General features: G+C 37.8%; 1 protein-coding gene and 1 pseudogene across 4 annotated transcripts; one reads left to right on the top strand and one right to left on the bottom strand.

Annotated features, from left to right (window-relative positions):
* Window positions 1-4470: 4470 nt before the first annotated feature.
* LOC137732956 (uncharacterized) lies at window positions 4471-21991 on the top strand (annotated as a pseudogene). Its single transcript, XR_015957437.1, has 39 exons — window positions 4471-4697; window positions 4981-5048; window positions 5466-5565; window positions 5701-5808; window positions 5935-6051; window positions 6702-6852; window positions 7304-7550; window positions 7694-7879; window positions 11933-12009; window positions 12119-12241; window positions 12659-12754; window positions 12917-13010; window positions 13199-13300; window positions 13613-13681; window positions 14456-14551; window positions 14665-14772; window positions 14906-15019; window positions 15211-15294; window positions 15433-15561; window positions 15704-15902; window positions 16021-16161; window positions 16284-16327; window positions 16591-16674; window positions 16795-16867; window positions 16957-17032; window positions 17453-17522; window positions 18188-18337; window positions 18593-18658; window positions 18754-18898; window positions 19037-19101; window positions 19206-19270; window positions 20023-20116; window positions 20321-20357; window positions 20462-20519; window positions 20621-20731; window positions 20942-21009; window positions 21246-21312; window positions 21400-21468; window positions 21647-21991. The product of XR_015957437.1 is annotated as an uncharacterized LOC137732956 (transcript).
* A 242-nt stretch (window positions 21992-22233) lies between these two features.
* Window positions 22234-27644, bottom strand: LOC137730900 (protein NLP5). Of its 3 annotated transcripts, none has more exons than XM_068469899.2 (5): window positions 27091-27644; window positions 25743-26757; window positions 24929-24976; window positions 23916-24828; window positions 22234-23552 (listed from the first exon to the last, which is right to left on the bottom strand). In XM_068469899.2, the coding sequence occupies exons 2-5, from the start codon at window positions 26625-26627 to the stop codon at window positions 22675-22677; spliced, it is 2724 nt and encodes a 907-aa protein (XP_068326000.1). In that variant the 5' UTR covers window positions 26628-26757; window positions 27091-27644; the 3' UTR covers window positions 22234-22674. The 3 variants fall into 3 exon arrangements, with proteins under 3 accessions (XP_068326000.1, XP_088543240.1, XP_088543242.1); XM_088687114.1 differs by having other exon boundaries at window positions 23916-24831; window positions 27091-27597; XM_088687116.1 differs by having other exon boundaries at window positions 23916-24831; window positions 27225-27597.
* Window positions 27645-27866: the final 222 nt, after the last annotated feature.

Below are 27866 nucleotides of genomic sequence, written 5' to 3'. Positions count from 1 at the left end.
GTATGGATTTGTTCCTCTCGTTGTAAGCTTCATTTTGGTACCAATTTTGTGAAATTTGGGTGAAAAACGAAGAAGTTACAAGGTTTTGAAAATTTCCCGGTTTTCCGGCGCCTAAGCTTCACCGGAAAGACGACGGAATATTCCGCCAGTTTGGACGGAATATTCCTAACGGCGTTAACGGAATCCGTTAAAGTTAACGGAATATTCCTGACGGCGTTAATTGACGTCGTCAGTGTGCCAGGCACGTGCCTGCCCGTGGCCGGTGCGTGGGGGCCCGTGCGGTGGTGGAAAATTTTTCTAAAAATATAAGGATGTTCCTGAGGTTGAGTAGATCACGTTGGTGTATTCATACACCCCATTTGAGCATTGTATGAGAAGTTATTTCATGATGTTGGTTATGTTCTTTAAAATTAACGTTTTTATAGTTGTTTCGCATATAGGTGAGACCTATCCCGAGGACGAGCGTGGTCACTCGAGGCAAGGGGGTTACAACCCTTCTATATACCAGTGAGTGTGCTTTTGTTTTCCGTATATACCTATATACTTATGTTTTTCCCAGAAAATGAATTGAAACATTTATACGTTTTTATGCCATGCATTATTCACCCCCCATCACTCTATAAAACCTTAATTCAGGCTGAAAATTGAGTGAAAACAAACTGATAGAATGTAACAAACACTGAACAAAGATCTGATTTATTGATTAACGGAAATAGCCAGCAAAATCTGGTACACTATCAACAAAGATGACATAATATTTGAAACCATCTACAGATACACTATGTGCGAGTCCCCACAAATCACTATGCACAACCTCAAAAGGTATTACAGATTTTGCAGAAGCATGAGAAAAAAGAAGCTTACTAAATTTACCTTCTAAAAAACTCTGACAAATAATAGGAGACGCATCTTGTTTAACAGCAACTTAGACTTTCTAAGTATAAGAGAGACTATAGGATTGGAATGATGACCTAATATGCAATGCCATAAGGTTGAATTCACAGTGTGTCCAAGAAAGGCAAGAGCTTTATTGGCTTGTAAATGAGATGATTAGCTTGATGGTAAAGCATGTAAGGAAGGAATTGGATACAGTCTATTGCTGCAGAGTCCTTTATACAAGATTCTCCTTGTGGCCTTGTCTTGAATCCAAAAACAATAAGCTTTGAATATTAACCAACAATTGTTGTCAAGACAGATTCTATGAACTCACATAAGATTATGAGATAATTTTGGGATACAAAGAGCATAATTCAACTTAATAGGCTGAAAAGATGGCCTAAGAAGAGAATTCCCAATGTGAGAAACTTGCAAACCTTCACCATTTACAGTTTGAACAGTCTCATTGTGTGGATATGGAGATGCCAGAGGCAAATTGTCGAGATCATTGGTTGCACCAGAATCTGTCAACCAAACTTGAGGTGAAACTGAATTGGACATTGTAAGAGCATATGAAGTAGAAGCAGTCATATTTGCAGAAGCATTCAGAGATGGAGAGCCATTATGAGACATCATATTCATCATATGAGGCATATTGGAAGGAATCATATTTATCATGGAAGACATATATTAAGGCTGCATATATCTAGGAAAAGTAGCATGCATAGCAATCATCTGTGATTGAGGAGGTCTGTTGTTATTTTTGTAAAAACAGGTTTTAGCAGTATGATTGTTCCTATCACAAATTTGACAGTTCTCAGAGGAGTCAAATTCAGTATTTCTGTAGTTACAAGTAGCAGCACTATGACCATGTTGAGAACATAATTGACAAATGACATTGGCAGAGGATGAACCAGTGTGAAATTGAGGATGACTACCAAGAATTCCAGGTGCATAATCATGAACAATGGGTTTAGAATTGTAATACCTTTGTCCTTGATTATTATAGTATTTCTAACCTTGAAAATTTCCAGCTTTGCATTTACCCTTGAATTTAAACTTGTTACCTTCATTAAAAAAGGAAGGCTGACCAGAATTACCATGAAAACCATTTGGAGTCTGAAACCCATAATGGAAACCTCCCTGAGATCCAGAAGATGAAGCACATGAATTGGAATCTTGGTTCTTTGCAAACATTGCAGTAGAAAATGACAGACCTTGACTACTCTCAATGACAGCTTCCTCCGCAAGCAACTGAGCATGAAATTCTTTAAGAGAAATTACATTATCTCTACCACGAATGACACACTTGAATGTGTTATACTCTACAGACAAACCATTCAAAGCCAATATGACAATAATCCTCATCTTCAAAATTAACCCTTGCAGCCACAAGATAGTCTCGTGCTTCTTTAATCCTTTGAAGAAACTGAGTTACAGAATCTGCCCCTTTCTTTATAGTTTGAAGATCAAACTTGAGTTGAAAGATCGAAGTCTTGCTGACAGTAGAAACACGTTCTTGAAGACGAACCCACAAATCTCTAGCGCTTGTACTGCCAATAGCACAAGAAATGGCAACAGAAGACAGTTTTGCAGTAATAAGCTGCATAAGCGCCCTATCATGCATCTTCCATACTTTGTAATCATCAGACTCAATTCTTGAATTAGATTCAATAAATCAAATTTCAGGATCACTAGAATAGGTATACGAGAATTGAGAAGGACAGGGATTTGAACCATCCACAAAATTCATGATCCCATATCCTTCGAGCATCAATTGCATTTGAAAATGCCATTGAAGATAGTTGGAATCATCCAACTTAGCCGACACTGAGGATGATACAGAAGAAATCAACCCAGTAATCGAAGATTGCAAGATTTGCAGTTGATTGATAGTAACCATGGTGGAAAATTTTCTCTGAGGAATAAGAACAAACACTTGGTGGGCAAGAAGTGACCGATAGAAAATTACAGCTACCAACAATGAAGAAGAACCCAAATATCACAGAAAAATCACAGAGAGATAAGAGATGAAGCAGAAGCACAAGAACCCAGAAACGAAGAAGTTATCGAAGCTTGTCGGACTCTGATACCATGTTAACCATAGTATAATATCTTTGAGAATTATATAGAGAAGACCATAGAAGCTTAAAGAAGAAGAAGCTTGAGAAGGAAGTCAGAGAAAGTTTAGAGAGAGAGAAATCTTTTCATATATTTTTCTTAATGATCAATACAATCCCACATATATCTAATGAAAGATTTTGTTCCAATGTCCTTATCCTCTAACTAAATCTTGTAATCTAGCCGTTCATATATTGACAGATGGTATAATCCTGATGGCTCAAGTATATACTCTAACACTCCTCACTCCTCAACCCCTTTAGAGCAACTCCACCCCTAAAGACTTTGCGCCAACACCCAGCCCATTTATCCACTTCAGTGAACAGTAATAGACCCTAATAAACAGTAATAGGCCAAAGCATCTCCACCCCAAAAAAAATGTGCTGGCACCCAATCTAAAAATGCGCTGGCACAAACAATCTCCACCCCTACAAAATGCGCTGGCACCCAGTCCATTTAAAATATTAAATAATTTTTTTATAAAATAATAAAAAAAAAGTTTTAATTTCGGATAATATTTTTAACCAATCTCGTCACGCCACGCCATGTTCTTCTCTTTCTCTCTATTCTTTGTGGGCCCACAATTATTTTTTATAATATATATATATATATATTTTTTTTTTAATTATTATTTTCTTTCCTTTTCCTTCTCGAACCCATGAATAAACCCTTTCTCCCTCCTACCATTAACTCCACCTCTGGAACCTTCTACAAACAACAAAAGCGAAATCCTCACTCTCTCTCCACCCCCTCACCCTCTCCTCTCTCTCCCTCTCTCTGAGCTGCTGCTTTCGGTACTGCCTGCTGCAGCAAGACCAGCAGCGGACGAGATCGATCGAGTTGGCTTTCGTGTCCAATCCAACTATTCTGTTTGGTTGGTGGGAAAATCCCTACTCCCTCTTCATCCCCAAACCTTTAAATCCACGCTTTCAAGGTAATACACGCCGGCTCCTTGATTTAATTCCTTTTTTATTATTATTGAGTTTTCCATTTCCAATACCTAGAAATCTAATTACACAAAAAATAATAGGAAGTAAAATTTTGTATCTCCAGAAAATTTTGTTTTCTAATCATTTGACGCCATGCTGGCGTCCGCATGATGTCATACAGGCCGGTCCATGGCTCTGTCGATTTTAGGCTGGCCTGGAGAACAGCTTGGGCCGGGTGCCAGCCTATCTGCTGGGCTGGAGTGGAATGGCTAGGTGCCGGGCCCATAATTTGGCTGGGTGTCGGCCTATTTGTTCTCTGGTGGAAGTGCTCTTAGTAGCCCAGAGATTTTTCAGTGTGATGAAAACATGACGTATCACTATATAAATAGTGAGATATATATAAAAAAAATTAATAACATAAAACATAAAATTTCTCATTATTTATATAAACGCACGATGTACCACTCGTGTTTTTTTTGTAACAATGAAAAATTTCAACTGATTCATCAGTAGCTGTAAGTACACTCTCTCATTTCTTTGTCTCGCTGTCTCGCTCTCTCTCTCTCCTCTCTCTCTCTCTAACAGTTACAGACGTATACAAACATACAGAGCACTCAGCGATTAACGCATATACAGAGGACTCATCGTCTCGTCTTTCTCCGCATTATTCGCTGCGTTTTGGACTCTTCCGTACTGGATTGAGGTCGCACACAGAGGATCATGGCCCTCCGTCGTCCGCCGCTCCTCCTCCTTCCCCGCTCTCTCTTCCAGGCAAGCACCACCAACTTCCTTTCCGTCTCTGCTTTTCTCGAATACATTTTTTTCGACTTTCACCTTTCTTTTTCTCCTTTTAAACAAAAAGGACCAGAAACGGAAAAAAGAAGATTTTTTTTCCTCCAAGTTTTTCTTACAGTTTTCTCAGTAACCAAACATAATTTTCACTTCAGAATTGAATTGAATTGAGTTATTTGAGGCGCATTCGACTTTGTTTTCGTGTATAATTAAGAACATTTTCACTTTGGTTACTGTCACTGACGTTATTTATGCAGTGCAGGTGTTATTTATTCTGGGCGTAGCATATGCTGCTCAGACCTCCGTGACGTCTAATGCTACGACGGCGGGGTGAGGCCGCTTCCTTCACATTTTACACGCACAATTTATCATTTTTTATTTTTCGCATTAACAAACTTCCGAGACTTAATTGTTATTTAATTTAGTTAATTCTGCTTAATTTTGGCACTTCATGATGCATATGGTGTGCTTAGTTAAATTTCACTAAAATCTTAATAAAATATAAAATTAATGGTGACTGCAAGTTAATTTTGAATTAGCTGTTTTTAAATCGCTCCTGATTCTGAATTATGTCCTGCTCATGTGGTGTTTCAATTAATTATCTTTTAGTTCCTGGAATCGTAATTTTAGTTCCTTCGATGAATTATCTGATGAATCAAGATATGGCAATAGAAGTCGATGTTTCTTGAATTTGTTCTTTTCTTTGAAATTGATTATTTCTTACTCTTTATTTTTCTTGTTGTGTAGGGAAAGGCATTCGGAAGAGTGCTGCGCAATGTATGGCATTTGCGGGCAATGTAGTGATGGAAAGTACTTAAACTGCCCGTTCGGTTCCCCATCTGTTAAGGTGGAAGCAGTCACTCTTTTATGAGTAAAAGAGCTGATAAAAGACTAGCTTTAATGCTTCTTATTCTATCATAATGATGTGCGCGTGTTTAAGGTTTTTAATCAACCCAATAAGCTCACATTTTATCTGTTCCAGCCAGATGATTTACTTTCGTCCAAGGTCCAAAGTTTGTGTCCAACAATTACTGGAAATGTTTGTTGTACAGAAGCTCAATTTGACACACTACGGTCACAGGTCCAGCAAGTAAGTATTTTTTCTGTTTACAGTCGGTTGTAATCCCACTCTGCTAAGATGCTTTCCAAAATCTTTTCCACCCTCACACCAAAATATATCATTAGTAGTCTTTTTACTTGTGTTCTATATTTGCAGGCAATTCCCTTTCTTGTAGGTTGTCCAGCATGCTTAAGAAACTTTTTGAATTTGTTTTGCGAGCTTACCTGCTCTCCAAATCAAAGTTTATTTATCAATGTGACTTCTGTAGCCAAGGTAAGAAAACCCTCTTTGTATTTTACTGGTTCCATTCAGACATTGTCCTGCAGTCCAATCTTATGATTTATTAATTATACAAGTAAGAAGGTTATATATAAACTCAAGCGTGCAACCCGAAACATTGATTCATGCTTTCACAAAATTTCTTGCCAATATGAATGTGTTTACATCTCTTGGATCGCCAAAGCGACCTACTGCAATCTATTGTTTTTTTTATGATGTATGATGTCTTTATTGAATTATATCTAACATGCGAATATGGTGTGTGTTGGTCTCTATATAGTCTTATAAATATTGCATCAAAGAAAAATAGAAATGAAGGCTCTCAGTTATATGGTAAAAGAATTGAGTCCTAGAATCATTTGACGTTCATCCTTATGTTTAATTTACTTGATGGTTTAGCACATGAACATTTTGAGTTTCATTTAGTTGATGAAAAATGGAAAAAGGAAGCAGATAATTCTTAAATTACTTGAGGATGTTGTTACCCTTTTGATTCGTTGGTTAAAGTTTGAATATTCTGTGAGGATTTATTCTTTTACTTGGAAATAATTTTGTTTTTAAACTTATTTTTTGTCGAATAGAGAATATGATTATGTCTCTTCTCAGAGAGAGACAATACTTAAGGAAGCTTATTCCGTTTGCAGGTTAACAAAAATATGACTGTCGATGGGATTGATTATTATATAACTGATGACTTTGGTGAAGGGTTATTTGACTCCTGCAAGGATGTCAAGTTCGGCACCATGAATTCTCAAGCTATAGAGTTTATTGGTTCTGGTGCTAAAAATTTTAAAGGTAAGTTTGTTCTTTTGAAATTGCAAATTAGGTCTCCGTCTCCATCTCTGTCTCTGTCTCTGTCCTTCTCTCTCTCTCTCTCTCTCTCTCTCTCACACACACACACACACACACAGAGACATACAGAAAAATGTACACTACATGGATTTTATCCTTAAGTGGGGAATGATAATGTAAAGATAAGCATATCAAATTGGAATATATTAATCAAGTGACATGGCTACTTTTGCAGTAGCTAATAAGATGTAACTGTCGCAATAACGCTGCACCATTTAGTTTATTATAAAATGTGCGTCTTTTAGCATCTTGGTTTTGCTGGTAGTGGGGATTGATTGACTATTGGACACTTAATTGGCAGATGCAACGAAATTCTGATTGATGTACTTGTATGCCAATGCCTTAGTTTGTGCTGTTTAATAACTATCGGTGCTTTTACTGTGGTTTATGGCAGACTGGTTTGCTTTTATCGGTAAACAAGCACCTCCTGAAGTGCCAGGTTCTCCATATGCCATTAGATTCCTTTCAAGCGTTACTGAGTCATCTGGGATGAAACCTATGAATGTATCTACTTATTCATGCGGTGATAATTCACTGGGCTGTTCCTGTAGTGATTGCCCTTCAGCTACAGTTGTTCTAACACAGTTTCTCCTGTTTCCCGAAAAGGAGGTTCATGTTCAGTGAGAATTGGGTCGATAAAGGTGAGAGCATGTTTTAGTATATTTTAAGCTTTCGTCTCTTACATGAATTAGCTTGGTCATATTGGATGAAGATTTCATGTAGGTACTGTGAAGTCAGGAACTCTATGCTTTGTTTATACGCTTTACTTCTGTGACATCTGCAGGTTAAATGTATCGACCTTGCTGTTGCTGTTCTATATATTGTACTGGTTTCTGTGTTCTTTGGGTGGGGTTTGTTTCATCGAACTAGAAAAACCAACCCGGCTTCTAGGACAGAACCGTGGTGGAATGTAATGGATGATGGCGAAGTACATTCTAACAGGGAGAAGAATGAGAACCCTCCGATGCAGGTGGAGACCAATTTCCTTTCTTTCACGATATACTTATGCATGTGTTCATCTGAATTTATATCACTCACAGTGTCTATGTTTACAAGTTTAAATCTACTTTGAATTTTTTTCATACATTGCCGGTCCCAAGCCCGGATAAAGGAGGAGGGGGAGGGCGTCAGGTAGTCGACAGCCGGCACTCCTAGGCTATGTCGAATCCTTATGAAAATGAATCCAGAACGAAATCGCGCTAAAGCTAGGGCGTCACCCGTAAGTGGCGCGCTGTGTGGCCCGAGCATAGTGATAAGTGAGCAAGGGTCGCTGTATCTCCATCAGCACCCGGATGCAGTGTTAAATGAGCAAGGGGGTCATAGAAACTTCTTTTTGAACGACTCCACTCAAAGTTGTTTGGGAGCATATGCTCCTATCAACTTTACACAGGACACACAAAAGAAGTACTTTGATCCTATTAGACGAGGGAGGGTGAAGAAGCTAGGACAGAAGGGTAGAGTTCAAGAGAGTAGAATGTGTTTAGGAACGTGGAATATAGGAACCTTAACGGGAAAATCTATGGAAGTAGTGGAAGTTGTGGTGAGGAGAAGGTTAAGTATTATGTGCCTACAAGAAACTAAGTGGGTTGGTCTTAAGACAAAGGATCTAGAAAACTCAGGTTTTAAACTTTGGTATTCAGGCACAAATAGAATGAGAAACGGTGTTGGCATCATCGTGGACAAAACCTTGACACAAGATGTTGTAGATGTCAAGAGGGCAGGAGATAGAATTATGGCAATCTAGATTGTAATAGGACAAGAACTCATCAATGTGATTAGTGCGTACGCACCTCAAGTAGGGTTGGATACGAGTTTGAAGGAGAAATTTTTGGAAGATCTTGGAGACTTGGTGCAAGGAATTGCTCAGATGGAGAAGGTATTTATAGGAGGAGATTTAAATGGACACATGGGCAAGGAGACAGGCAATTATGGAGGTTTTCATGGTGGCCATGGTTTTGGTGAGAGAAACGAGGATGGGGAAGCCATCTTGGATTTTGCAATGGCATATGATCTCTTCTTAGCCAACACCTTCTTTAAGAAGAGAGAAGAACATATGATCACCTACAAGAGTGGGTCGTCAAAAACACAAATAGATTTTCTTCTAATGAGGAAAGGGGATCGTATAACTTGTAAGGATTGCAAAGTTATACCAGGAGAGAGCTTGACTAATCAGCTTCGCTTGTTGGTGATGGATGTACATATCAAAAGAGAGAAAAAAGAACAAGACTTGGAAGTGCCCAAGGACTAGATGGTGGAATCTAAAAGGAGAAAAACAAGTCATTTTCAAAGAGAAAGTAATCACCCAATGTGCGGGATAGAGAGGGGGAAGCTAGCCAAAGGTGGGATTCCATGGCTAGTTGTATCCGAAAAGTAGCAAAAGAGGTATTAGGAGAGTCCAAGGGCTTTGCTCCACACCAGAAGGAATCTTGGTGGTGGAATGAGGAGGTACAAACAAAGGTGAAGGCTAAGAAGGAATGTTGTAAAGCCTTATACAAGCATAGGACCGATGAAAATGGTGAAAGGTATAGAATAGCGAAGCAGGAGGTGAAGAAAACTGTGAGAGAAGCTAAGCTAGCGGCTTATGACGATATGTATAAGCGACTATTTACCAAAGAAGGAGAGTTGGATATCTATAAACTAGCTAGAGCAAGGGAAAAGAAGACAAGGGACCTAAACCAAGTGAGGTGCATTAAGGATGAGGATGGAAAGGTTCTTGCTACAGAGAACGCGGTCAAAGACAGATGGAAAGGTTATTTTCATAATCTTTTCAATGAAGGACATGAAAGGAGTACCTCTTTGGGGGAGTTGAGTAACTCAGAAGAGTGTAGAAACTACTCCTTTTACCGCCGAATTAGAAAGGAAAAAGTGGTTGTAGCTTTGAAAAAGATGAAGCATAGAAAAGCAGTGGGCCCAGATGATATACCGATCGAAGTGTGGAAAGTCTCGGGAGAGAGGGCTATAGCATGGCTCACAGACCTTTTCAATAGGATTTTGAAAACGAATAAGATGCCAAATGAGTGGCAAAAGAGCACTTTGGTGCGTATCTACAAGAATAAGGGCGACGTACAAATTGCATGAACTATAGGGGTATTAAGCTAACGAGTCATACAATGAAGCTCTGGGAGAGAGTCAATGAGCATAGATTGAGGCAAGAGACACGGGTTTCAGACAACCAATTCCGGTTCATGCCAGGGTGCTCAACCATGGAGGCAATCTATCTCTTACGAAGATTGATGGAAAGATATAGAGATAGGAAAAAGGATTTACACATGGTCTTTATAGATTTGGAAAAAGCGTATAATAGGGTCCCAAGAGACATTCTTTTGAGGATTTTAGAGAAGAAAGGAGTACGAGTAACATATATCCAAGCTATAAAGGATATGTATGATGGACAAAAGACTGCCGTAAGAACTCATGAAAGACAAACCGAAAGCTTCCCCATAACTGTAGGGTTACATCAAGGCTCATCCTTAAGTCCTTACCTTTTTGCATTGGTTATGGATGAGTTAACGGGACATATTCAAGATGATATTCCTTGGTGTATGCTTTTCACAGACGATATAGTGTTGATAGATGAAACTCAAGAAGGGGTAAATGCGAAGCTTAACCTTTGCAGAGAAATGTTGGAATCTAAAGGTCTTCGCCTAAGCCGATCAAAGACAGAATATATGGAGTGCAAGTTTAGTGCAAATGGAGGCCAAAATGAGTTAGGGGTGAGGATCGGAGATCAGGAAGTACCAAAGAGCGACCGTTTTCGCTACCTAGGATCTATCTTGCAAAGACCTTAACCATAGAATACAAGCTGAATGGATGAAGTGGAAGGGTGCATCTGGCGTGTTGTGTGACCGCCGTATGCCACTGAAGCTCAAGGGAAAATTTTATAAGACGGCAATAAGGCCGGAAATGCTGTATGACACAGAATGTTGGGCGGTGAAGCATCAACACGTACATAAAGTGGGTGTAGCAGAGATGAGGATGCTTCGTTGGATGTGTGGGCACACGAGAAATGATAAGATTAGGAATGAGGATATCTGAGGTAAAGTAGGAGTATCCGAAATTGAAGGAAAGATGAGAGAAAATCGGTTACGGTGGTTTGGACATGTGCAAAGAAGGTCTACTGACGCTCCGGTTAGAAGATGCGACTACGGGACAGAGGTCCAGGGCCAAAGGGGTAGAGGAAGACCTAGGAAAACTTTGGAAGAGACTCTTAAGAAAAGACTTAGAGTACTTGGATCTAACGGAGGACATGACACAGAACTGAGCCCAATGGCGTTCTAGGATTCATATAGCCGACCCCACTTAGTGGGAAAAGGCTTTGTTGTTGTTGTTGTTGTTGTTGTCGGTTTGCGTGCATTCTATCATGCGCCATTCATTTCTATGACTTTTAGCTAGCTGTCTGTGCTTCATCTATCTGCAGAGGTTTATGGATCATATGTCATTCTTGACCTCACCAGCCACATTCCTGGATTTATGTTTTGCTTTTCCCGTTATGTTATCATTTTCGTATGGTTGCAAATTCTCCTGTTAAATAATGAATTTATTATTTATATCATGTCAGATTACCCACCCACATTGATGAGCCATACACATAAAGGGGGAATATGCTTAGGAGGTTTTTTGAGTCTATTTCTTCATTTTCTTATAAAAGAAGAATTCTCAGTGGAATTTTTTTTATCACCTCTTCTTCTAGTATAGTCTTCCTCTTTAGCTTTCTGTAGTCTAAACACTTGATGTATTTTCTATATTGTGCTCAATTATTTTACTGTTATATTCTTTAGCTTACTGAGGCTGCTCTCTAGTCGACATATACTTACAGAATTTTTCTTTGCTTCTATATCTGCAAAGTTCTTTACCACAAAAAACTGTCTCTGTAATATGTAGTTTTCGACTGGTATTATCTTCCTCTTTAGCTTCTGTGGTTAACTTGCTTCATGAAATTGCTTTCTGTGTTTGTGCTCAACTTATATTACTGCCATAATCTTGAGTCTGTAAGCACATGTTTCATGAAAATTGTTGGTAATAGGTATTTGAAGATGTTCGTCACATTGGAGATGATGTCCAACTTTCAATTGTGCAAGGATACATGTCAAAAAATTTCAGGTGATTGCTATTCCTTGCAGAATGATTGCTCCATGTCAAACTTTTCTGTCAGTGATTCTTTTAAGGCAGAATTGATTTCTTACATAAATTATTACATTTTGATTTACAGGAGATATGGAACATGGGTTGCTAGGAATCCAATCATAGTGTTGATCTCATCATTGGCTGTAGTTCTTCTGCTTTGTTTGGGTCTTATCCGTTTCAAGGGGGAAACAAGGCCTGAGAAGGTTCGGTTCGGTACTTGAATAGTCTTTTGAAGTGATATTATTTATGCGTTTAAAAAATGTGAATGCAATTGGATTCACCATTTTGAATGAAATTAATTTTAGTGCTCCCAGTTATTTTACAAAATTTTATCTTTCTCATTTTGGCCTTTTGGAAGCATGACTGAATTTTATAGTTTGGATAACTTATGAGGATCATCAGTTCTTAATCTTGTGATGTTGGTTTACAACCCATTCTTTTTTGAGATTATACTCTCCCGTGTGTACCCCAATGTGGGTTCTCTTGTGGACATTTAGCATTTAAACCCTTGTATGCATGCAACAGTTTTTTATGTCATTAGATAAATAAGTTTACATTTTAATTTGTTTTGCCTTAGAAGCCTTCTATGTTATCATTGGGCTTCTACCATTCTGTTCAACTTAAGATGTATGATGTTGCCGCTGTGGGTTGGGCCTGGGAGTAAAGCAGCAGAAGAGACGCAATTTTTTGATAGTCACCTAGCCCCTTTCTACAGAATTGAGCAGGTTCTACATACTTATGCTCTCTTCTTCTGGTGAACTATTTTTCATCTTATGAGGTGTTAAACTTTACTCAATGCAATGAGGTTAACTTTCCAATGTAGCAGAATTGGGATGAGCCAACTTTTCTTTTTATTAATGAGTTGCCTTTTCTTTTTATCCAGACGTTACATATCTTCATCACTTTGTTGTTCGTATGAGAAGCCTGCTCTAATATAGGTGAAGTTGTATTTGTTACTTTTTGAGATACAGAATAAGGTATTTGTCCTTCCAATCCAGACTCTAGCATTATCTTCAGAGGTTAAGTGTTTATCTTATAAGATTGGATGGGCTATACGAGACTAGAATTGTTCTTTGTTTTGATACGTACTCCAGTTGTTTTTTGTTATTTCATTTCAGGTGTGGTAAAAGAATACTTCTTAGACTACATTACTCATCTGTGACAGGTTGCTGGAATTAAAGCAAATTATTCTGGTTCGGCAATATCTATTGCTGATATTTGCATGAAGCCAATGGATAAAGATTGCGCCACTCAAAGTGTCCTACAGGTAACTCTTCTTGATGGCCTACTTTTGGTTGATGCATTATGGGTACCAATACTAAAATGGTAAACAAAACTTTTGATTTTGATTTTTATTGTTTAGCTAAATATGTAACTTGCACTGACAGTGTGTCGGTTTTCTTTTCTAAGGTGTTATACCACAATTTCTACATTTTTCAGAAAAAAAAAAAAAAAAAAAAAATTTATTGCATTGTCACAAATGGATCCGTGAATTGCCTAATGGTTCCAGTATAGCTGAAGAACCTAGGTATTTTTAAAATTGTTATTAACATTTTCTCTCTTCTCTTCATGGTTCCAGTATTTCAAAATGGATCCTGCAACTTATGAAGATTATGGTGGGCTTGAACACTTAAAGTATTGTTTTGAGGTATATTCTTATAATTTCCATCTATAAATTATCTGAAGTGTGAATCTAGTTTATTGTCTAATGAGATTCTGTATATCTATATCAACTATTCTAGATATTTTTTGTTTATTTTGAGCCATCATTTCCAGTGTAAACGACTACTGAAATGACAATGTCTATGAACATTACGATGAACTGTGTGTTACTTTTGATAGAGCATGAATGGTGAAATTTAACATGTGAATGTGATAGTATCAGGGTTTGTAAGACAAAGTTGGGTCTACAGTATTATGTTTGTAATAGTTTTTAAAGCTGTTTTAGATAGTGAGGTGTGTTTGTTATTGATTCATGGTCAATGATCCATGATCCATAATACGTGCATTAATGTAGTATGCATGATTATTATCATTATCATTATAGGTATGTTATTTTTAAAATGCCAGGGTTGGTGATGAAAAATATTGTTTTTACTAATTTTTATTTAAGGCTGATGGATGGAACTAATGCATCTGATACTGGTCAAACTGCTTGATATACATTATGTGCATCTATTTTCTGCTCATTTTTTCAAATAACGAGATGCAGATATCTGTCCATATTTTCCCTTTTTTTTCTTTTAGATAAGCCGGAGTCATCTGGCCAGATGACCAACCTCACATTTTAATATGCTTACATTTCTCTCCAGCATGTTCTATAATTGATTTACTTGCTTGACCATTCCAAATTTCTCAAACAATATGGAAATACTGTTACGGAAAGTAGACCTGTTAACATTTGTGTTTTGTGTTATTGAAGCACTGTTCATCTGCTGACACGTGTATGATTGTGTTTAAAGGTCCTCTTGATCCTAGCACGGCATTAGGAGCCTTCTCTGGGAAAAACTACTCTGAGGTAATGATTTTCTGTTTTTTCATGAACAAAGTCATTTTTTAATCTTTTCAAGTTGATAAGAAGATTGAATTCTTTGAGTATTTATTGACCATTATGATTTTTTTTCAATGCAGGCGTCAGCATTTCTTGTAACTTATCCCGTAAACAATGCTCTTGGTAATGACAGGAATGAAATTGAAAGAGCAGTGGCATGGGAGAAAGCCTTTCTTGAGCTTGCAAGGGTTTACTCTTTGTCTAGCATAATTCTTGTAATTGTTTATTTTTTGCATTCTTGTTCATGTTACCTTCCTGTCCTGAATGAAAGTAGACATATTTCTCTGATAACCGTTAATATTAGTTTTTTGCCTGTGATAGGATGAATTGTTGCAAAAGGTGCAACCTAGAAACTTAACACTTTCTTTTTCATCGGAAAGTTCTGTTGAAGAAGAACTTAAAAGAGAAAGTACAGCAGATGCCATTACAATATTGGTAAGTATTTTCTCTCTTTTGTTTTAGTTGCTTGCTTCTTTTTATAATCAAAGCTCAGAATACTGTAATGCACAAGTACTGTACACGATGTATTTTGTGGTTTAAATATTTTTATTCGTTTATATGGAACAAGTTCCATCATTTGAATCTTTTAAATTACCATCCATTTATGGTTTCGTATTTCATTGCAGATAAGCTACCTTGTGATGTTTGCTTATATCTCTCTTACTTTGGGCGACTCACCTCGTTTGTCATCATTTTACATTTCCTGTAAGGTATGTTCTCAACTATTTTTAGTTTTCTTTTTTAATTGACTGGAAAATACCGTCCTTATGTGTACGTTGTTTGGTTTTCCTTTGATTCAAAACTGAGACATTGTTTATATAACTACAATTGTGCACGGTTGAGTTCAGGTATTGCTTGGTCTCTCTGGTGTTGTGCTTGTCATGCTGTCAGTTCTTGGATCAGTGGGATTTTTCAGTGTTATAGGTGTAAAATCTACCTTAGTCATCATGGAAGTTATCCCATTTCTTCTTCTAGCTGTAAGTTCCTTGACATCCTTACATATATATAATGTATGTGTGTATATATATATATATCTATACAAACCAAATGGTTCATAATGTGTACAGGTGACTGATTTTGTTGCAGTTTATAATATTCCGGAGTCTATAATCTTACCAGGTTGGGGTAGATAATATGTGTATACTGGTGAATGCTGTCAAACGGCAACCCTTGGAGTTGCCTTTAGAAGGGAGAATAAGCAATGCACTTGTGGAAGTTGGACCATCAATAACACTAGCTAGTCTATCAGAGGTTTTAGCATTCGCAGTTGGAAGTTTTATTCCTAGGCCAGCATGCCGCATATTCTCCATGTTTGCAAGTTGGAAATTCTGATCCATGATAAACTTTGGATAAGTGAAATAGTTGTACGTTTTTGTTGTCTTCCTGTCTTACCTCAGGCCTATTCTCCAAACTTTCTCTTGCACATTCTTCTGCAGCACTAGCTGTTTTGCTGGACTTCCTCCTTCAAGTTACTGCATTTGTAGCTTTGATTGTTTTTTATTTTTGGAGAACTGAGGATAAGAGGGTTGATTGTTTCCCATGCATGAAAATTTCATCATATACTAACTCTGACAAAGGTATCAGAATATTTTTTATAACGATTCGGATTGATGCATTTTCCTTAATGCCAACACTAATTTTCAATCTACCCTACCTTATTCTCATATTATGTTTTTCTTTTGAATGCTGTCTTATTTAGGTATTGATCAGAGAAATCCTGGTTTACTGACTCGTTATATGAAGGTGATTGCTTTTTTACTCATACAAAACCGTGTGGATAGATCATAGGGATGATATAGGCAGTTGGAATTACCATCATTTTCATACTTTTCTATGTTTAAGAGCTTAAACCTTTAAGAATTAGAATGTTGGGTTATCAATAAAAACTTCGATGCTATTTTTTTATTTCAAAAGTGTGGTAATTCTGTGATGATAGTCATTTGCTTTCAGCTTACCTAAATTTCTAACAGTGCTGTTTTTCTCCTTTTTTTGTTTTGCACTTCAAGGAGATCCATGCTCCCATTCTCAGTCTTTGGGGAGTCAAGATAGTTGTCATTTCCATCTTTGTTGCATTTGCATTGGCTAGCATTGTGAGTTTTATAATTATTCTGCCCCAACTTATCATATATTTGATATCCATGTGAATATCCATTTTACTGTTTGTGCGCACACCTTCCTCAGTTAACTTCTGATTCTTTCAAACTTTACAGGCATTGTGCACCAGAGTTCAGCCTGGTTTGGAACAAAAGATTGTTCTTCCCCGAGACTCCTATCTTCAGGTCTGTAAGTCGGTTGCCTACTTATCAAAATGCGCTTATGCTATTGATTATTCTGTTTTTCTTTGAATTAACACTGACTTTTATGTATTGCAGGGGTATTTCATAATGTTTCAGGGTATCTCCGAATTGGACCCCCACTATACTTTGTTGTGAAGAACTTCAATTATAGGTAGCATACTGTTATTCATTTTCACTCTTTTAGGATGTATGTGGCAACTATGAAAATCTGGAAAATCAGATGCATTCAGATGAACTTTTTTACCTTTCAACATATGATGTGCATCAGCATTTCATTTAATTTTCTATCTACAAGCCCAACAGTGGTTATCTGCTATGGGAACTACTCTTTCCTTTAGGAACCAGCATCCCATAGACAGTTGGCATGCATAACATCTACATATGAAAGCAACTATAGTATACTATTTGTAGTCTCCATTTTACCCTTTCATGTATAGTGCTTTTTAATATGAGCTGAAGCTCAATATCTATTTACGATGTCAAATTTTTTTTATTTTCTTATGAAAATACTTATCTGAATGCTTCTGTTGGCTGAAAATCTGCTTCATTCTGATGTTGCTCGGTTCCTCAGTTCAGAATCAAGACATACGAACCAATTGTGCTCAATTAGCCAATGTGATTCAGATTCTCTTTTGAATGAGGTAAAACCTTCTTCCATTTTGTTTTTATTTTATAATGGGAAAATTATAAGATTTTGGATGCTGTTTTAGAGAATAAAATGCCTCCTGCATTTTTCTTGTTCACAGGCCAGTATATAATCGTACAACAATAAATGTCCCTTCCTAGTTCAAGCTGGTTCTTTCAAATCTTACTGCTAACCTAGAGTAATCAATGTGCTAAGTTTAATTCATATCTAGGGTTATTAGTATATTAATAAGATATGTTGAGGTTTTCTCAATGTGTAATTATATAGAGAGATTAGTACGTAATACATTTAATATGATATGCAATGGTGTCTGTTCGTTTTCCCATGAAAACGAATTGGTACATCTCTTTGAGCTTTTATTTTTCAATTCACCTATTAAATTTTCAATGTCCTTCATGCTTCTGTCTATGGTTTCTTCTGTGGTCAACCAATACATGTCAGGGTTTTGGCATCCGTTATGTCCACCTCAGTTTTTAGTTTTTGGGTGTGTGTGTGTGAATTGTCCTTCTGTATGTGCAGAATGGTAGAGCATCCTTTCAGAATCTATGTGTTTGAATTGTCCGTTTGTATGTATGTATGTTTTGAATTGCTCTTTGGTTTTCGTATGTATGAATTTGAATTGTGCTTTTCTATGTATTGATTGTCCTTTTGTTTCTGCAGATTGCAAAAGCATCCTTAACTCCAGAATCAAGTTACATTGCTAAGCCTGCTGCTTCATGGCTTGATGATTTTCTTGTTTGGATATCTCCAGAAGCATTTGGGTGCTGTCGGAAGTTTACAGATGGGACTTACTGCCCTCCTGATGATCAGGTGCCAATACATTTTTCTTAGTATAATTGTTAGTATGCTTATGGAAGCGTGGTCTGATGTTTGGAATTTCTTTTACAGTCAAAATTGTGGAATTGTCTTCAGTTTTGGGATTCCTTTTACATTAAAAAGAGAACAATGATAATAATGCTTTTCTTGTCCGCTTGTAAATTTGTTAGAGCACAAATTATCTTGTTTTTTGTTTGGTTGCAATCCTCTTGATACTAAATTTAAGTTTTCTCTTTCCACTTCTTCCAGCCACCTTGCTGCTCTCCCGGTGATAGTCTATGTCGCCTTGGTGGAGTGTGCAAAGACTGTACTATGGTAATATACGCATGGCATGATAGAGAAATGTTTTTAACTAAATTTGTTTGTCTAGGAGGGAATAGATCAATTCTCATTTTCAATTTTGTTGTCAGTGCTTTCGTCACTCAGATCTTCAAAATGACCGTCCCTCTACCATACAATTTAAAGAAAAACTTCCATGGTTCCTCAATGCTCTACCTTCTAATGATTGTGCTAAAGGCGACCATGGAGCTTACACTAGCAGTGTGGAATTCAAAGGTTTGTTTATGGAATACTGTGCCTCTACGATGACTTCTCTTTCCAAATGGCTTATCTGCTTTCAGGTTAAACTTCCATTACCTGTGGCTTGTTACTTGAATTTACGTTTTAAGAACTTCATCATATTTTTGTTATCAGGCGATGAAAGTGGCATTATTCAAGCATCATCATTTCGCACATATCATACTCCTCTCAACAAGCAGGTATCTCATCTGTGGTCAATAAAAAAAGATTTCCACTTCCCGTCTTTTCTAGGTTTCAACACTAAAGTAAGCCCATAACTTGAAATCTTTACAATTTATTTAAGGCTGACTACATAAATTCAATGAGAGCTGCTGGGAGCTCAGTTCTAGACTTTCTGATTCTTTGAAGGTAAATTTTTTAAGACTAACTGCTAAGTGGATTGATTTATTTACAGTACATCTTTAATAATATAAAGCTACACCAAGTCTGCATTGTAAATGGATTACGGTGAAGCGACCCAATATGAACACTATGCAAAAAGACTCCTATTATGATTTTGTTTTTGTTTTTGATACAAGTAATATTCTAGTTTCTTTAGTAATATTTTACTTTAAACTCTTCGATATTGTGGGGAGGGAGATTCGAATTCAAGTGCATAGGCGGTGGCACATCCACTCTAGCCAATGTGGTTGTGCCCACGTCTGCAAATGACTTGGCGTCTATTATGCCCACATCACGACCCATGCAAAGGGAAAGGGTTAATGTCTTTATTTAACTTCATACAAAAGGGTCCATTGGTTCATATGAGTCATTTAACGTGAACCCAAATTTTACAGTTAGATTGAGTACAATGGTGTTATGTTGCCCCTTTCCGTAAGCCAACAACAACCAAGCCTTATCCCACTAAGTGGGGTTGGCTGTATGAATCCTAGAACGCCACTCTGCTTGATTTTGCTCCAAGTCTTCCATTAGCTTCAAGTACTCCATCTCTTTTCTTATAGTCTCTTTCAAAGTCTTCGTAGGTCTTCCTCTAGCCCTTCCTGGTTCATAATTTCATTCTATATTTACACTGGGACAGTTGAACTGTAATAAATTAGCTTAATTCACTAGTGCATTCCTCGTGGTATACCTGTGGAACTGATATGTGTTTTCTGGTGCAGATTGAGCTATTCCCGTATTCACTTTACTATATGTTCCTTGAGCAATACCTTGATATTTGGAGAAAAGCACTGATCAACCTTTCAATAGCCATTGGTTAGTTTTCTGATAACGTTGAACACGACTGCTTGTATCTATCTACTATGTTTGTTGATCATAAAATTCAAATGTTACCTCTCTGGAATTCAGATTTTACTATCAGCTTGTATCTATCTACTATAGATGTGTGCATATGGTAGGTTGTGGTTTCATTTCATTTATTCAAACGAATAATCCGGATATATTTTCTGGTGTACCCAGCTGCTGTGTTTATTGTTTGTTTAGCTATCACATGCAGGTCAGTATTCATATTCTTAGCCCTTCGTTTCTTTGTCGTAATTGCAAGGAGGTGTTTCTTTTCAATAATGATATTTTTATGCTTCTTTCAAATTTGTTTTGTAGTTTATGGAGTTCAGTAATTATTCTGTTGGTGTTGGCAATGATTTTACTGGATCTCATGGTGATCTTTCTTTGTTAAAAATTCTCTTTCGAAACAATAAAAATAAATAATAAATAACTTCTATTAGCTGTCACATTTGCTCACTAGGTAACATTCTACAGGGTGTGATGGCGATTCTGAACATCCAATTGAATGCAGTCTCTGTTGTTAATCTTGTAATGGCAGTGGGCATTTCTGTTGAGTTTTGTGTGCATATGACACATGCTTTCTTGGTCAGTGTCATTCTCTTAAACATTATCTTTCGTTATATAATTTTGTTTTCTCTTTCTCGCTATTGTTAGTTTCTGTGATGCTCAAAGTCCCTTCAAATCTTGGCATATTTTGGGTTATGGCTTCACAGAAGACAGAGCAGAATCACAGTTATTATTGGCGACACGCTACCCCTTTCTTCTGAAGTGTGATACATAACATTTCTTGTACAGGTTAGCACAGGAGATAAAGATCAACGCACTGAGGAGGCTCTGGCTACAATGGGAGCCTCCGTATTCAGGTACTTATCCCGATTACCAACCCTCCTTCCCAAGAAAGGGGGAAATTCAACTCGTACTTTATTTCATTATGTTTGTTCCATCTCATGACATCTTCCATGATAGATCATGCTTGACATGCTTCACTGCTCAGCTGAATGTTAAGTGCAGTGCCAATAGACACTTGTGTGATACAGAAGTAGAAATTTTATCCGATCTAAGCTTACATCTCATTTTCTTTCTGGACATGCTTTTGCAGTGGAATCACATCAACAAAGTTAGTTGGGGTTATTGTACTTTGTTTCTCAAGGACGGAAATCTTTGTGGTGCTAAATCTTTTGCTCACTGTCTAATCATACTGGCGATTACTGTCGGATCCCGTTGAGCACATCTTTTCCTCTTATGTTTTGTAGGTGTATTACTTCCAAATGTACCTGGCATTGGTTCTTCTTGGTTTCTTACACGGGCTTGTGTTCTTGCCAGTAAGTTGGTAGAGTTTTCTTATCACATCCTTGCCATCCTCGACGGAAAATATAAAATTCTTGAACAATAACTAGCAACTGAAAAGGAAATGTCCAAATAGAGAGAGAAAGCATGACTAGCGTTATAGTCTGTTGAATTTTGATGAACTAGTAGTACATAAGGACGTTTTGTTTACAGGTCGTCTTGAGCATGTGTCGGTCGCCTTCAAGACGTGTGCCCACTGAGCAGCGACAAGATGAGACATCTGTTCCCCGACAACTATGAAGGAAGCCGAGTACCGCCAGAGCAGACTTGTTTTACAGCTGAATTATGTATGTGCAGAATAACAGAGAAATACCTAAATAGTTAAATGTGTAAATTATAGAAGTGCTGGTGGCAAAGGAAGCAAGGAAATGGTAGATTTCGATAACTAGTTTGTTTGGCTAACATCAACTTCCTCCTCGTTTTCGGTAAATGTATTAAATGTACGTTCACCTGAGAACAAAACAACTCAGGAAACCAGAAACCAGTTTAACCCAAAAACACAGCTCACAAAACCAGAGTAAGGACGAGGAGTAATGGTTGTTTTGATTTAGGATGCACCCAATTCCTGGTTTATTAAGGGGCCGTTTATAAACCATTACGTATTTTCTTCGATATCTCTAACAGACGATAGAAAATTAGAAATCAAATAGATATCAAACCGGACCCTTTTCTTTTCCTTCCATTGTACCCTTTCTTCTCTTCCAATTATACCCCTCACGGAGGGCACAATTCCAGTTACGTAAATAAATAAACAGGGCTATTTAATTGGCAAAAAAAGTATGTAAATAATACACAGACAACTATCAACTAACTTGTAATTAACAAAAGAAAGAAAAAAAAGGGAGAAACACTAACGGCTAGCTAATACTGATAGACCAACAATGTGGAGTTAAGCTAGCCTGCAGTTTCATGGAGAAGGATTCTCTCCCCTCCTAATCTCTCTCCCCTTCCCTTCTCTTCTATTTGAACGGTCACAGTTATGTCATGCCAGCAGCCTTGCTTTTCGTTCTGTACAACGCAAACCTTCCACATTTACATTGCAAAGATTTCGTATGCTCCAAGCACCCATCTATGCACTCGGGCTTCAACGTCCCTACTAAAACTAACCGATGCATCCCCATTTTGTTGACTGCAAACTTGTGCTACTTGAGTGTCTGCAACCTCAGAGAAGCATCTTACAATCACGACGGTCTACCTATCAAACCTTTCAAATGGTGACGAGAAATCTGGAGAGAGAGCTTAATTGTGTGGCTCTGTGAAGATCGGCATACATCCACACACTCCTCTAAATCATCATCACATGTTAACAACACCCATTCTGAGTCATCATCCAAGTATTTTATATCGAAATTACTCATGTCTTGTATGCTAAATCGCTTTGCGATTTCTTGCACCAAATCTTCATATCTCCAATTACTTTGCATGCGGAACCGGGTTTTCTCATCCCCATATGCAACTTTTACTCTTTGAACCTCTACTTGAGTTACCCGGCCATTATTTTTCAGTGAAGGTGGAATCGACTGCAGATTTTGTTGCTCACAGAGAATTTTCTGGCTCTGGGATCTTGGCAGTAGCTCCATTCGATCTTGGCCAAAATCATGCAATCCTGCCTCACTTCTAACCCTCTTTAGCACACCATCTCTTGAGTTATCTCCAACTGGATCATCATTACCAGCAACGTTACATGAGAAGGGATGTTGCTGTGTCTTGCTGGAACAGCATTGGCTTGAACTGGAATTCTGACTGCATGAAGATGGGGGAGATTTTGATGCGGTAGCTTGGGGGCTAAAAACACCACCTTCAGGTGACAAGTTTGTCTGGTTTGGTTGGTCACTCAGCTTTGAATTTGAAAATGGGCTGGTCCCCGATAAATTTGGAGACGTTAGCTCTGGGAAGTTCGTATAGAAAGAGTTGATTTGGAAAGCACCAGATGCGCCTTCAACTGAGTCGATTACAAGTTGGAGTTTCTGTAAAGAGTGACCAACCTTCTTTATTTTTCGAGATGGCCAACGTTTAATCCCATGTTGTCTGCATATCCTTTTCAAGGTTGTTGAGCAAACTAAACATGAACAGTTTGTAAAAGAAATGCATTAAAATTTTGAACGATGAAACCTTCATAGCAGAAAGTTCAACATAATCCACATAAATATAGAATGCTGCAAGACATTAGATTGCTAATAGATATTTTTGAAGTCCAAATGGTATTAGCTGGAGAAACAGAAAATACTAATGTGGGAAACTTTATTTTGGAAGATTGCAAGGTGTATATGTAAACCATACAGATTGTACAAGTAAAACGATCATAAATTGCACAAAGTATACATACATTGGTCCCACTACTCTGAACGCCACCAAAATTCCATACGAATATTCACAACTAAAACATCAAACAGGAAGCAGGTTTATCACAAGAAATGCTTACCTCCAATACTCTTTGCAGCATCTTTCAGACTACCAGAAAAATATTTTCGAAGAACTTGCAAGTTGATATCTTTTTCTGCCTTGGCACGTCTTTTCTCTCGTGTCTTACTCGCACCAACAGTTGAAAAGCTAACCTCACCCTCACCCAAAACAGAAAACTCTTCTCCACACTCAACACTTTTTAGAGTTGAATCTTCTTGATGCTGCCTTAATTTCGACAATTTCACACTCAGCACCTTGCGTTGTTTTTTGTTTGGGAACATTGAGACAGCATTACCATTCTGTTGGACCTCTGTGAAACAGGCAACATTACTTGGTCCAGGATCTGACGGGACTATCACCTCACTGACATGAAATTTAGTTTCCTCCTCAACTTCCTTGTCTGTGACAACCCGTAAGCTCTGGCATGTCTGTTGTATAATCAAGGACAGTGAATTAAGCATCTTTTTCTGTTCTTTAGGATCCCTGCACTCCAATGGCAAGAAGAACTCCAGGACAAAATCAGTTGAACCAATGTCGGTGCTCCGTAGACGTATTGCAACAGCTGCATGCAAATTGAACATCCTGGCATGGTGAGATAGAGGATACTCTGTCTTGGAAAAGGAAGTCATGTCATCTGAGAAGCATGGCTGATTGGTCATAAAAGCTCTTCCAACGATGCCTTGGCCTCTTAGCAAGTGATGCTCAGAACACGCTTCATGAAAACCCTGGATATAAGGATCAGCCACATGACAAGCATGATCCACAGTTGAAACACAGTGGATGTAGTTGTCATCAGAATGTCGACACCCATCTTTACCCTGTTCGATGCATGACACCCAGGTTTGTGCCAAGGGCAATTTGTGCGTCACACATGCAGATCTCAAGATCTCTTGGATCTCGGGTAACGCAGCGTGATAGGGCTTGTCACACCCCTGCTAAGATAATCCCACCAAATGACCTTAGAACAAAAATCAAAAATCAAAATATGCTAATATGTGATAAATCAAGCTTCCTTCAGATCTATCCGTTTACCTTTACATTTTCAGTACTCAAATTTCTAGAACTTCGAAGATCAACAGCCTGCAAATTGTAAAGCTTGTCTACATCAGAAAACAACATTCATGTGAATCTCAAAAGTCTTCTTCTAGGACCTTATCCGCGTAATACTCAAGATAAGTTTTCCCTCTTTTTTTCCAGTAAATTGAACGAAATAAACACAGGAACGGAAAAAAGAGGTTTCTACTCGTATGTCCATCCTGAAATTGGAGTTTATATCCACTGATTCAGAAGCTCATAGTGATAAACATCAGAATTGAGTTTCCAATTCATGGGTGTGACGGAATATCTTTTAAAGTTTAAATCCATTAACTATTCTCTCAGTTTGGAAAACAGGCTTAGAGGATTAACAAAAGAGAAACTTGCTCCATTAACATGAACACAAAAGAAGATAAAGCAAGAACCTTTACAATGTTAAGTTAGATGCCTCGCATACAGTTCGATTTGGCATGAGGATGCCCTTAAGAAAAATTGAAAGTCTTCAAAAACTAAAGAAATAGTGTGATACGACATCTTGATTATAGTTATATCATCTCTAAGAATCATGGGAGACTCTTGTAATATTATTTGTCAATTTTTATAACAAACCTTATAAACTCCAAGTGCCTATTGCAGTGATGTGAAAGGTGAAGAAAGTTGAGGTTCCACCATAAAACCAATTGGCAATATGAGGAGTAGCCCAAACTCTTATAAGCCCATGCAGGGTAAATCCTCCCATCAATTAGGACTCCTCAACAAAAGAAAAAAAAACCAAATGAATGAAATTATGATACATGGAAAGAGTACAGACCTCAAGTGCCTTGCAAATGCCATCAATGTCAGGTTGATACCTTATCTTCTGGTCGGTCGTAACAACCTCAATAACACCCAAGCAAGTCCTACTACCTTGTTCAAAGATTGGAAGGGCTAGAGTTCCACTTACATCATACTGTTGAGCATGGCCAACCCGTGGATACTCATCACTTGTAAAGTATCGAGCATCAGGAGTCCACTCAGGAACCTTACCCGAGAAAACCCGGCCAGGCAACCCCTTGACCATCTCTGTTGAATCCTCCCCAGTTGAGAACTGGTAATTAACAGAGATATCTCGATATTTAGCAAGCCTGGAACAGCTAGGATCAAGACAGAAAAGTTCATTCGTTGTTAAAACATCTCTACCCCCTCTATTCACTGGCACCCATACTTGTACTAGGACATCTTTGTTTCTCATGACCTCTCTGATGTACGTGAGTGCCGTCATTAATCTCTGCGTCACAGATGATGCAGACCCATCATTTCCAGTGGGACCAATCCACCACCTTCTGCTCAATTCACGACCTATTGTAGGATCCTCTGATTGACCAGAGTACGCCACAACATCTTCTATCATATTCTGGCAAGGAGACTGAGGATTCGCAGGACCTTCCTCGAGTTGTTTAAAGAATGGGGTTTGCATCTCCTCTTGATTACTGTTTTGAGACGGGTTCATGGACATATTGCCATTGGTCTCCAACGTACGCCAAATAAAGGAGGGGTTCAAGGGGGTATTGGGGAGGCTCTGATTAGGAAACTCAGGTCCATCTCTTGCTTCCAACCAGCATCCCTCTAAGAAGAGTTCATCCATGAAATCCAAATCCATAGCGGAATCAGGTTGAGCTCCCAGCATGGTAGCTGGTGACAGAACACCATCATCCATTACAGCCCCTTGCAGAAGCCTCACTTTCCGGATTCAGTTCCGCTGTATCCCCCAACCTTTAGGTTCGAAAACTCATTAATCTTGGCAAGAATTCAAGTCTAGTGTGCCCGGCCTTCAAATCCGAGTCTGTCTGAATTCCCCAAAATAATAAACAAAATTCTTCAGAGTAGAACAAATAACAGAAGAAATTGCAAACAATTCTGTTCATAAAATTAACAAGGTAAAACTAACTAAACAAAAGCAAGGAAACGGGAATTAAATTGTGTATGTATTTGTTACTGTACAAAGATTAAGATTATATTCTGTTCTCCACTCGTAGAAATCCCATACGAGTCAATCATGCAAGAACTGATCAAATATCACCACTAATCAATAATTATTAGATTAATGCAATGATTCAAATCTTCCAATGTCAATGATTCAAATCAGAAGGCAAAAACGCAAGAAATTTAATAAAACCCACCTCCCACAGATTTTCAAGATTCCAATTGAAAATTCAAGCACTTCACTTCCACAGTTCCACTAAACAAGAAGCAATCCAGTCTCTGAGACCCAGAAAACCCAAAAAGGAAAAAGAAAGAAAAAGGAATAACTCACTGTGGTGAAGATTCTTGTGGATACCCAGGTCAAGTGGAAGTGGGTATTTATTTTATTTTTCTTGGTTTTATTCACCCATAAAAAGCTGCCCGCAATACAACAAACAACATACAACCTCAGAAAAGACCTCTGGATGGAAGCGGTGGTTGTTTCCCACGATTCCAAAGTTTCAATCTTTTCCTTGAAGAAACTAAGAATATATTATGATTCCAATCCAGGCAATCTCATTGTGTGAGAAAGAACAAATGGACCCCACCACACACGTAGCAACCCAGCATGGCCATTCTACTTCTTGGTTTAGAGTCAACTACTAACTCGCCAAACTACACAGACAGAGAGACTGAGTCAGTATAGCGAGCTTGGGATCGTAATATCAGATGAAGGAATGAGCAGTTTCTTTCAATTCACTGTGTAGCCCATATTTTGAAATTTCGTGCTTATGCTCAAAAGTGTTTATATTATAAATTATTTTTAATTTTGCAAAAATTCAATTATATATAAATAGATAGACAAATTCAATAAATGAACTACGAATCATTTATTTATTTGTTTTAGTTTTGTAAAAAATTAATTATATATGAAATGGTTTGGTTATTGGGCAAACTTCCCGACTTGAAACATCAAATTCAAAATATCTCACAT

The sequence above is a fragment of the Pyrus communis genome, chromosome 16 (assembly GCF_041283825.1).
Source record: "Pyrus communis isolate YQ-2024b chromosome 16, ASM4128382v1, whole genome shotgun sequence".
NCBI classification, from domain to species: Eukaryota; Viridiplantae; Streptophyta; class Magnoliopsida; order Rosales; family Rosaceae; genus Pyrus; species Pyrus communis.
The sequence above is the reverse complement of the archived record's forward strand: the minus strand, read 5'-3'. Positions and strand labels throughout refer to the sequence as shown.